At 52.5% G+C, this 11,808-nt stretch overlaps 1 protein-coding gene across 4 annotated transcripts; it reads left to right on the forward strand.

The window, feature by feature from the left end:
* The first annotated feature begins 22 nt into the window (after positions 1 to 22).
* MOGAT3 (monoacylglycerol O-acyltransferase 3) lies at positions 23 to 5,821 on the forward strand. Of its 4 annotated transcripts, XM_019031110.3 has the most exons (7): positions 23 to 325; positions 556 to 663; positions 767 to 837; positions 2,249 to 2,453; positions 2,712 to 2,886; positions 4,756 to 4,958; positions 5,045 to 5,821. In XM_019031110.3, the coding sequence occupies exons 1-7, from the start codon at positions 217 to 219 to the stop codon at positions 5,197 to 5,199; spliced, it is 1,026 nt and encodes a 341-aa protein (XP_018886655.3). In that variant the 5' UTR covers positions 23 to 216; the 3' UTR covers positions 5,200 to 5,821. The 4 variants fall into 4 exon arrangements, with proteins under 4 accessions (XP_018886655.3, XP_063564365.1, XP_018886656.3 ...); XM_063708295.1 differs by lacking the exon at positions 4,756 to 4,958; XM_019031111.3 differs by lacking the exon at positions 556 to 663.
* Positions 5,822 to 11,808: the final 5,987 nt, after the last annotated feature.

Raw genomic sequence — 11,808 nt, forward strand, 5'->3', positions numbered from 1 at the left:
CTGAGAAAAAACCCAGAGACATCTGGGGCTCTGGATCCAAAGATCTCCCCACTCACACACCTACGGACACACGCTACTCTGGGAGGTGATTTGCGACTTAGCCAGGCCCCCAAAGCTGGGCTCCTGTAGGGAGAAAGTCTGCCCAGGTCCATATCCAAGCCTTCATCGTTTGTCCTCTGGGTTCTGGGATCCTGCTGGAAGAGGGGAGCTTCTGCAATGGGAGTTGCCACAACCCTGCCGCCCCCAACCACTTCCAAAACCCTGCAGAAGCAGCATCTAGAAGCAGTGGGCGCCTACCAATATGTGCTCACTTTCCTCTTCATGGGTGAGAGCTGGGGAGGCGTGGGTGCCTGGGGTCTGCCAGGGGAGTAGGGCTTGGAGGGAGAGTGGCTGGGCTGCTGGCTTGCATGCCTGAGGACAGTGACCAGGTGACTGGTCTGGGAGAGGGCCAGAGGAGATAGCTGGTTGTTCTGAAGGGGAGGAAGGGAAGGGAGCAGCTGGAGGGAATGATGGAGTTTCAGAAGTGAACTCTTTTCTTTCTCTCCCTTCCCCCAGGCCCTTTCTTCTCCCTTCTTGTCTTTGTCCTCCTCTTCACGTCACTCTGGCCCTTCTCTGTTTTTTACTTGGTGTGGCTCTGTGTGGACTGGGACACACCCAACCAAGGTGAGCTCCAGACAGGGACCCAGGTAGCCAGAGATGGTGGGGACATGGGGGATGAGGGGAGGTGACTCCGGGGGTTCGTCCACCAGTATCTCATTGTCCGCAGGTGGAAGGCGTTCGGAGTGGATAAGGAACCTGGCAATTTGGAGACAACTAAGGGATTATTATCCTGTCAAGGTGATGGGTCACCCTGCAGAAACACTGCTTCCTACCTCTCCCCATCTCCCTCCCACACCTAGGAGCCCTTCCTTGTGCTGGGGCCTGAGCTCCCCGCTGCCTAAGCTCAGGCAGTGGGACAGGGAATGGATTTTTTTTTTTTTTTTTTAGACTGAGTCTCCTGTCACCTAGGCTGGAGTGCAGTGGTGCAATCTCAGCTCATTGCAACCTCCGCCTCCTAGGTTCAAGCTATTCTTATGCCTCAGCCTCCCTAGTAGCTGGGATTATAGGTGCCCGCCACCATGCTCGGCTAATTTTTGTAGTTTAGTAGAGACAGGGTTTCAACATGTTGGCCAGGCTGGTCTCAAACTCCTGGCCTCAAGTGATCCAGCCACCTCAGCCTCCCAAAGTGCTGGGATTACAGCCTTGAGCCACCGCGCCCGGCCTGGGAGTGGATGATGTTCAAGAGCGGGGCCTTGGTGGGGCACCATGGCTCATGCCTGTAATCCAAGCACTTTGGGAGGCCGAGGTGGGAGGATTGCTTGAGCCCAGGAGTTGGAGGCTGCAGTGAGCCATGATTGCGCCACTGTACTCCAGCCTGAGCAACAGAGTGAGACCCTGTCTCTAAAAAAAAAAAAAAAAAAAAAAAAAAAAAAAAAAAGCGGTTGTGGTGGCTCAAGCCTTTAATCCTAGCACTTTGGGAGGCTGAGGTGGGTGGATCACCTAAGGTCAGGAGTTCGAGAACAGCCTGACCAACATGGAGAAACCCCATCTCTACTAAAAATACCAAACAAATTAGCCGGATATGGTGGCACATGCCTGTAATCCCAGCTACTCTGGAGGCTGAGGCAGGAGAATTGCTTGAACCAGGGAGGCGGAGGTTGTGGTGAGCTGAGATGATGCCATTGCACTCCAGCCTGGGCAACAGGAGCAAAACTCTGCCTCAAAAAAAAAAAAAAGAGAGAGAGAGTGGGTGAGGTGGCTCACTCCTGTAATCCCAGCACTGTGGGAGGCCAAGGCGGGCAGATCATGAGGTCAGGAGTTCAAGATCAACCTGGCCAATATGGTGAAACCGCGTCTCTACTAAAAATACAAAAATTAGCTGGGCATAGTTTCGCATGCCTGTAATCCCAGCTACTCGGGAGGCTGAGGCAGGAGGATAGCTTGAACCGGGACCAAGAGGCGGAGGTTGCAGTGAGCCGAGATCGTGCCACTGCACTTCAGCCTGGGCTACAGAGCAAGACTCCGTCTCAAAAAAAAAACCTGGGCCCTTAACCCTATCCTAAGAACCTTTAACTCGGAACTCTGTTGGGGTGGCCCGTGACCCTATCCTAAGAACCTTTAACTCGGAACTCTGTTGGGGTGGAGGGCCCCTCTTTTCAGCCGGTGTCTTGCCTTCCATCCTCCCTTCATCCTGCTCAACACCCCGAAGTTGGTGAAAACGGCAGAGCTGCCCCCGGATCGGAACTACGTGCTGGGCGCCCACCCTCATGGGATCATGTGTACAGGCTTCCTCTGTAATTTCTCCACCGAGAGCAATGGCTTCTCCCAGCTCTTCCCGGGGCTCCGGCCCTGGTTAGCCGTGCTGGCTGGCCTCTTCTACCTCCCGGTCTATCGCGACTACATCATGTCCTTTGGTGAGCCGAATGGGAGGAGGAGAACGGGAGGAGACTCCTGACCAGATGTTCCCCAGCCCCTCTTGGACCCCCCCCCCATAATAAGTCCCCCACCAAGGACAGGGGCCAGCCTGAGCACTGCCCAGACTTGCAGTGAGCATTTGGGTAGGTTCCCTGCCTTGGAGATGGGGGTAGGGGGCTTGGAACTAAAGGCTGGGTGAGGGGCGGAGATGCCGTGGAGGCAGATGGGAACTACTTTCCACCTCCTCCTGCCCACAGGACTCTGTCCCGTGAGCCGCCGGAGCCTGGACTTCATCCTGTCCCAGCCCCAGCTCGGGCAGGCCGTGGTCATCATGGTGGGGGGTGCGCACGAGGCCCTGTATTCAGTCCCCGGGGAGCACTGCCTTAAGCTCCAGAAGCGCAAAGGCTTCGTGCGCCTGGCGCTGAGGCACGGGTGAGTGCGCGTGCAGGCCCTACCTGTCAGTTCTCTGCTGGTTTATGCCCTCTCTCAGTCCCCAGACATCTAGGTCCCTGCAGGGGGGATCTGGGTGCCCAGAGACCAGCGCCCTGCCCTGCACCGAGGCCCACGTGGGCTCTCCAGGGCATGACTCGGTACCAAACATGGGGCCCGCTTACCCTAGGCTCCCTCCCACCTCCGTGGAGACAGGACCATAATGCAAATAGGGCCCTCGGTCTCAGAAGCCCTGGCTTCCCTCTCTGACTCCAACTCAAAGGCAAGACCTTGCACTTGTTTCTTTTTTTGTTATTGTTGTTGAGACAGAGTCTCGCTCTGTCGCCCAGGCTGGAGTGCAAAGGCGTGGTCTCGGCTCACTGCAACCTCTGCCTCCCGGGTTCAAATGATTCTCCTGCCTCAGCCTCCCGAGTAGTTGGGACTACAGGCGCCCACCACCACACCGGGCTAATTTTTGTATTTTTAGTAGAGACGGGATTTCACCATTTTGGCCAGGCTGGTCTCGAATTCCTGGCCTCAAGTGATCCGCCCACCTTGGCCTTCCAAAGTGCTGGGATTATAGGCGTGAGCCACCGTGCCCGGCCGGACTTGTTTCTTTACTTGCGAAGAGGGCTGATACCTACCTTGCCACGATGTTGTTATTGCAAAGACCGAATGAGAAAATGACTATGAGAAGGCCCACTACACAATTGTGTCTCAAGAAATGTGAGTCCCGGCTGGGCGTGGTGGTTCACACCTGCAATCCCAGTGCTTTGGGAGGCCAAGGCAGGAAGATCACTTGAAGCCAGGAGTTCAAGACCAGCCTGGGCAACATAGGGAGACATCATCTCTACAAAAATAAAATAAAATAAATTAGCCAAGTGTGGTAGTGCACGCCCGAAGTTTCAGCTATTCGGGAGGCTGAGGTGGGAGGATGGCTTGAGCGGAGAAGGTTGAGGCTGCAGTGAGCTATGATTGCACCACTGCCCTCCAGCCTGGGCAAGAGAGCAAGGCCTTGTCTCTTTTAAAATTTTTTTAATTATTATATTTTTTAATTTTCTAATTTTTAATTTTTGGAGATGGAGTCTTGCTCTGTCACCCAGGCTGGAGTGCAGTGATGCGATCTCAGCTCACTGCAACCTCCACCTCCCGAGTTCAAGCAGTTCTCCTGTCTCAGCCTCTGAAGTACTTGGGACTACAGGTGCACATCACCACGTCTGGCTAATTTTTGTATTTTTAGTAGAGATGGGGTTTCACCATATTGGTCAGGGTGGTCTCGAACTCCTGACCTCAGGTGATCCACCCACCTCAGCCTTCCAAGGTATTGGGATTACAGGCGTGAGCCACCGCACCCAGCCTATTTATTTTTTGAGACAGAGTCTCACTCTGTCACCCAGACTGAAGTGCAGTGGTGTCATCTTAGCTCACTGCAACCTCTGCCTCCCAGGTTCAAGCGATTCTGCCTCCCAGGTTCAAGCGATTCTTGTGCCTCAGCCTCTGTACTAGCTGGAATTACAGGTACCCACCTCCACACCTGGCTAATTTTTATGTTTTTGCAGAGATGGGGGTTTCACCATGTTGGCCAGGCTGGTCTCCAACTCCTGACCTCAAATGATCCTCCCGCCGTGGCCTCCCAAAGTGCTGGGATTACAGGTGTGGTTACAAGACCCTCTCTCTAAAACAAAGAAAAAGAAAGAGAAAGAAATGCGAGTCTTGTCTTCTAGATCTTTCTTTGTAGCCATAGTCATGTGCTTTGAATGACCCTGGGAGGTAGCATCTGGACGTAGTGGGAAGGACTTGTAGCCCCTGGGGGTGCCCATCTCGGAGCAGTCCAGCAGCCTGAGCCCCCTCTTCTCTCTTGCTCCTTCCCAGGGCGTCCCTGGTGCCCGTGTACTCCTTTGGGGAGAATGACATCTTCAAACTTAAGGCTTTTGCCACAGGCTCCTGGCAGCATTGGTGCCAGCTCACCTTCAAGAAGCTCATGGGCTTCTCTCCTTGCATCTTCTGGGGTCGCGGGCTCTTCTCAGCCACCTCCTGGGGCCTGCTGCCCTTTGCTGTGCCCATCACCACTGTGGGTGAGTGCCCACCTCCGGGGGGACGGCCACCAGCAGCTGCGTGGGCATCAGGGATCCCTCGCCCACCTGTCTCCCTCTCCCTGCAGTGGGCCGCCCCATCCCCGTCCCCCAGCGCCTCCACCCCACCGAGGAGGAAGTCAATCACTATCACGCCCTCTACATGACGGCCCTGGAGCAGCTCTTCGAGGAGCACAAGGAAAGCTGTGGAGTCCCCGCTTCCACCTGCCTCACCTTCATCTAGGCCTGGCCGCGGCCTTTCGCTGAGCCCCTGAGCCCAAGGCACTGAGACCTCCACCCACTGTGGACTCCATGCCACCTATAAAAGGTAGTTCTGGGCCCAGCGCAGTGCCTCATGCCTGTAATCCCAGCACTTTGGGAGGCCAAGGTGGGAGGATCGTTTGAGCCCAGGAGTTGAAGACCAGCCTGGGCAACATAGTGAGACTTCATTTCTACAAAAATTAAAAAATAATGTTGTTAATTAGCCGGGCATGGTGGCGGCATGTGCCTGTAATCCCAGCTACTTGGGAGGCTGAGGCAGGAGACTTGCTTGAACCCAGGAGGCGGAGGTTGCAGTGAGCTGAGATCACACCACAGTACTCCAGCCTGGGCAACACAGTGAGACTCAATCTCAAAAAAAAAAAAAAAAAAATGTTGTTAAAGCTATAATCGTTCTGAAGTGAACATGGCCAGGCATGACCTGCCCCCATCCTGATGTGCTACAAAGCTGCTGCCTTAGATTGGGTATCAGGACCCTGAACTGTCCTCCCAGTGAGAGTTCAGTCTGTGGCATGACCTTGGACAAGCCTCTTCCTTTTGCCTGTTTACTTCTTTGTCTGTAAATAAAGGCATCTGCTTAGCAAAGAGCTGTTGGGCATTGGGATGGAGTTAGGAGGGAGGATGCGTGGAGAGGCAGGCTTTGAAGAGTGAGCAGGATTTAGGTGGAGGTGAAGTTAGGGTAGATGGCGGAATTCCAAGAGCTAAAGGTAAGAGCAGTCAAGGGCACTTAACAGGACGGGGAAATGGTACCATCCCCAGTGAAGGAAAAATAGAGTTAAGAACACAGCTGAGGCCGGGCGCGGTGGCTCACGCCTGTAATCCCAGCACTTTGGGAGGCTGAGGCGGGCGGATCACAAGGTCAGGAGATAGAGACCATCCTGGCTAACACGGTGAAACCCCGTCTCTACTAAAAATACAAAAACTTAGCCAGGCGTGGTGGTGGGCGACTGTAGTCCCAGCTACTCGAGAGGCTGAGGCAGGAGAATGGCGTGAACCTGGGAGGCGGAGCTTGCAGTGAACCGAGATTGTGCCACTGCACTCCAACATGGGAGACAGAGCCAGACTCCGTCTCAAAAAAAAAGCTTATGGCCTATGGCCAGGTGCTGTGGCTGACACCTATAATCCCAGCACTTTGGGAGGCTGAGGCAGGTGGATCACGAGGTCAAGAGATCAAGACCATCCTGGCCAACATGGTGAAACCCCGTCTCTACTAAAAATACAAAAATTAGCTGGGCGTGGTGGTGCTCTCCTGTAGACCCAGCTACTCAGGAGGCTGAGGCAGGAGAATTGCTTGAACACGGGAGGCGGAGGTTGTGTTGAGCCAAGATCGCACCATTGCACTCCAGCCTGGGCAACAAGAGTGAAACTCCGGCTAAAAAGAAAAAAAAATGAAAAAAATGAAAAAAAAAAATTCTAGAAATTAGCCAGGTGTGGTGGCTTATGATTGTCATCCCAGCTACTTGGGAGGCAGAGGTGGGAGACTCTCTTAAGCCTAGGAGGTCAAGGGTGCAGTGAGCCAAGATCGTGCCACGGCACTCCAGCCTGGGTAACGAAGCGAGACCCGTCTCAAACAAACAGACAAACAAAAAGAGCCCTGGGGTGGTCACAGCATCCTCTGACTTTGGTCAATCCTATTTGCTGGCTGGCTTTGTGTATCCAGGACTTCATCAAGAATAACTCATTGAAATGTAATTGGAATGCCCTATATTTGCTTCTACCGTCCTATAAAATTTATTTGTGGGAAGAATTTTCCCTTTATTGCATGAAAATATGGGCAGTCCCATGACTTCCCTGGGTCATTATCAGATAATAAGTTCTACATTCATTTTAAGTTGGAGCATAGAAATGTTTCGTTCAGGCCAGGCACGGTGGCTCATGCCTGTAAGCCCAGCACTTTAGGAGGCCGAGGCAGGAGGATCACCTAAGACCAGGAGTTCAAGACCAGCCTGGCCAACATAGTGAACCCCGTCTCTACCAAAAATACAAAAATTAGCTGGGCGTAGTGGCAGGTGTCTGTAATCCCAACTACTCCAGAGACTGAGGCAGGAGAATCGCTTGAACCCGGAGGCGGAGGTTGCAGTGAGCCGAGATTGCCCCGCTGCACTCCAGCCTGGGCGACAGAGTGAGACTGTGTCAAAAAATAAAAACAAATAAAAATAAAAATAAATCAGCTCTGGGTTTGAGCAACCTCGGCCTGGATACCCTTGGAGTTCAGGCAGGCCTCGACGTGGCCACTTGTCCTTCCCTCTTTCCTGCCGTGGGAGCATCCAACCAGTCACAATCCGGCCAATAGATTTCTCCAGTGGGCACATTTTCCAGACACTGGGGATGGGCGGGGTATGGTAGTATGCATCTGTCATCCCAGAGTTTGAGAAGCCAAGGGTGGGAGGATCGCTTGAGGCCAGGAGTTACAGGCTGAGCCAAGATTGCACCACAGCACCAGCCTGGGCAACAGAGCAAAACCCGTCTTTTATTTATTTTATTTTATTTATTTTATTTATTTATTTATTTTTGAGACGGAGTCTCGCTCTGTCGCCCAGGCTGGAGTGCAGTGGCGCAATCTCCGCTGACTGCAAGCTCCGCCTCCCGGGTTCACGCCATTCTCCTGGCTCAGCCTCCCGAGTAGCTGGGACTACAGGCGTAGCTGGGACTACAGGCGTCTGCCACCACTCCTGACTAATTTTTTGTATTTTTTTTAAGTAGAGATGGGGTTTCACCGTGTTTGCCAGGATGGTCTCCATCTCCTGACCTCGTGATCCGCTCGCCTCGGCCTCCCAAAGTGCTGGGGTTACAGGCGTGAGCCACCAAGCCCGGCCCAAAATCCGTCTTTTGAAAAAGAGGAAGAAGGAACAGCATTCGCAGCTTTATGAGCTCAGCCTGCCGCTTTTCTTTCGGCGCTATTCTCTCCTGCCATCCTCCATGTGGCCACCAGAGGGCGGTCTCTACACAGAAGGCAAATCTGTCCCTCTCTTGCTTGAAGTCCTCGGGGGCTAGCCAGCCTCTGCCTACAGGCTGGGTCCAAGGTGCAGCCCCACCCAGGGCAGACGACCCAGAACTGCTTGTTCTTGCAAACCAGGCTGTGTTTCAGCCCTGGGCTTTACTCAGTCTGTCCCTTCCCACCTGAGGGACCCAGCCCCTCTTATCTGGAAGGGGAGTTTCAAGACTCAGTTTAGGTTCCATTTCCAAGACACCTTCCCAGACCTGCCAACCTGCCAGGCTGGTCCAGGGCCCTCCTCGCCATCCCCATAGCTCTGCTTAAAGATCTATCACGACCTTCTCCAGCCTGGCCAACATGGTGAAAACCCATCTTTACTAAAAATACAAAAATTAGCTGGGCATGGTGACAGGTGCCCCTGATCCCAGCTACTTGGGAGGCTGGGGCCCGAGAACCACTTGAACCCAGGAGGCAAAGGTTGCAGTGAGCAGAGATTGCGCCACTGCACTCCAGCCTGGATGACAGAGTGAGACTCCATCTCAAAAAAAAAAAACAAAAAAAAAGATCTGTCATGACCTTCTGTGTTTTTTTGTTTGTTTTGTTATTTTGTTTTTTTGACACAGGGTCTAGCTTTGTCACCTAGGCTGGAGTCCAGTGGTTCCACCATGTTGCCCAGGCTGGTCTTGAACTCCTGGGCTGGAGCGATCCTCCCACCTCGGCCTCCCAAAGTGCTGGGATTACAGGTGTGAGCCACCACACCTGGCCCTCTGTATTGCTTTAAAACAGCAATTTATCCAAAAATTAAATAACTTGAGCATCAGTAAGAAAGGCAACAGCAGGCTGGATGTGATGGCTCACACCTGTAATCCCAGCACTTTGGGAGGCCAAGGCAGGCGGATCACGAGGTCAAGAGATCGAGACCATCCTGGCCAACATGGTGAAACCCCGTCTCTACTAAAAATACAAAAATCAGCTGGGTGTGGTGGTGTGCGCCTGTAGTCTCAGCTACTCAGAAGGCTGAAGCAAGAGAATTGCTTGAACCCGGGAGGCGGAGGTTGCAGTGAGCCGAGATCATGCCACTGCACTCCAGCCTGGCGACAGAACGAGACTCCGTCTGAAAAAAAAAAAAAAAAAGGCAACTGCATTGGATTGAAACACATTAAACATGTTTCAATCCATGGGTTCTTTTTTTTTGAGACGGAGTCTGGCTCTGTTGCCCAGGCTGGAGTGCAGTGGCACAATCTCGGCTCACTGCAACCTCCACCTCCTGGGTTCAAGCAATTCTCCTGCCTCAGCCTCTCAGCCTCCCAAGTAGCTGGGACTACAGGGATGTGCCACCACACCCAGATAATTTTGGTATTTTTTTGTGGAGATGGGGTTTCACCATGTTGGCCAGGCTGGTATCTAATTCCTGGCCTCAAGCGATCCACCTGCCTTGGCCTCCCAAAGTGCTGGGATTACAAGAGTGAGCTACCGTGCCCAGCCAACAAGAGTGAAGAGGCTGACCAACATGGCAAAACCCTGTCTCTACTAAAAATACAAAATTAGCCGGGCATGGTGGTGCATGCCTGTAATCCGAGCTACTCAGGAGGCCGAGGCAGGAGAATCGCTTGAACCCGAGAGGCAGAAGTTGCGGTGAGCCGAGATTGTGCCATTGCACTCCAGCCTGGACAACAAGAGCGAAACTCCGTCTCAAAAAATATATATATATATAGCTCTCAAAGTTTGGAATCTGGGACGTCCGAGATCAAAGCACCAGCCGAAATGGCGTCTGAAGAGGGTTCACTTCATCACGTGTGTCATCTTCTCACCCTAACCTCACACGGAGAAGAGAGGAGGGTCTCTCTCAGGTCTCTTTTTTAAGGGCACTGTGCTATTATCTATATATCCATTTATAGATCCTATATATAGGTCCGAGGTTCTTGGCTCATAACTCCCAAAGCCCTTGTTATTTCCTAAGTAACTAAAACAATCGGCCCTTCTCTTGTTAGAGTAGTTGGCCTATGTCCTCAATTCCCGAAGCAACTTCGGAACAGCTTCAGAGCGATAAAAGTGAAAGATGGTCTTTTGTTAGAACGTGGGGGCACTTTTGGCCTCAGAAGCAGGCTTCAGAAAACACAATCTGTCTGTCTCTGACCTCCTCCTGGCCTCCTCTCTCCTGCTCCTTTTTCTCACCTAGGCAGGCCATAGAAACTAAAAATATACTGGAATCTTCTTCCCTCGCCGTGCTGTCTGAAGCTGGTTATTAAGAGATGCTCTGACCTACCTTGTCTGCTTGTGGGTCATGAGACCCTCATTTCAGAAAGGGTCCTGCCTCATCCCATGGAGGAAGGAACACTACACAGAGAGAGGCCGAGGAGAATCTGAACAGACAGGCCTGGCTGGGCTTCCCCACTCAGTCTGTTAGTATTAGGTGGTACCCTTTTTGTCCAACCACTTTTTTTTTTTTTTTTGAGACAGAGTTTTGCTCTTGTTGCCTAGGCTGGAGTGCAATGGCACGATCTCGGCTCACCGCAACCTCTGCCTCCCAGGTTCAAGCAATTCTCCTGCCTCGGCCTCCCGAGTAGCTGGGATTACAGGCATGTGCCACCACACCTGGCTAATTTTGTATTTTTAGTAGAGACAGGGTTTCTCCATGTTGGTCAGGCTGGTCTCGAACTCCCGACCTCTAGTGATCCGCCCACCTTGGCCTCCCAAAGTGCTGGGATTACAGGCGTGAGCCACCACGCCCCAGCTTCCAATCACACTTCTACACTGGTGTCAATCATGCCTATCCAAGGAAGCCCTTGGAAAAGGCCTGAGGACTGGGTTTGGAGAGCTTCTGGATAGGTGAGAATGTGGAGGTTCTTGGAGGGTGGTGCACTCTGGGAGGACATGGAGTTCCAAACCCCACTCCCCATGCCTCACCCTAGGCATGTCTTCATCTGTATAGTTTTGTTTTGTTTTCTTTTTTCTGAGACAGGGTCTCACTCTGTCACCCAGGCTGAAATGCAGCCTCCGCCTCCCAGGTTCAAGCAATCCTCCTGCCTCAGCCTCCCAAGTAGCTGGGATTACAGGCATGTGCCACCATGCCTGGTTAATTTTTGTATTTTTAATAGAGATGGGGTTTGGCCATGTTGGCCAGGCTGGTCTTGAACTCCTGGCCTCAAGTGATCTTCCTGCCTTGGTCTCCCAAAGGGCTGGGATTACAGGCATGAGCCCAGCCCTCTTTTTGTTTGTTTGTTTTTGTTTTTGAGACAGGCTGTCACTCTGTCTTTCAGGCTGGAGTGCAGTGGCACCATCACAGCTCACTGCAACCTCCGCCTCCCTGGCCTAAGTGATCCTCCTGCTTCAACCTGTCAAGTAGACGGGACTATAGGCGTGCACCACCATGCCTGGCTAATTTTTTGTATTTTTTGTACAGACAGGGTTTCACCATGTTGCACAAGCTGGTCTCGAACTCCTGAGCTCAAGTAATCCTTCCTCCTTGGCCTCCCAAAGTGCTAGGATTACAGACTTGAGCCACTGCCTCCGGCCGATCCGTATCCTTTGTTTTTGTTTGTTTGTTTGTTCATTTTATTTATTTATTTTTAGAGATGGAGTCTTGCTATGTTGCCCAGGCTGGTCTCAAACTCCTAGCCTCAAGCAGTCCTCCCACCT

The sequence above is a fragment of the Gorilla gorilla genome, chromosome 6, assembly GCF_029281585.2.
Source record: "Gorilla gorilla gorilla isolate KB3781 chromosome 6, NHGRI_mGorGor1-v2.1_pri, whole genome shotgun sequence".
Lineage (NCBI taxonomy): Eukaryota > Metazoa > Chordata > Mammalia > Primates > Hominidae > Gorilla > Gorilla gorilla.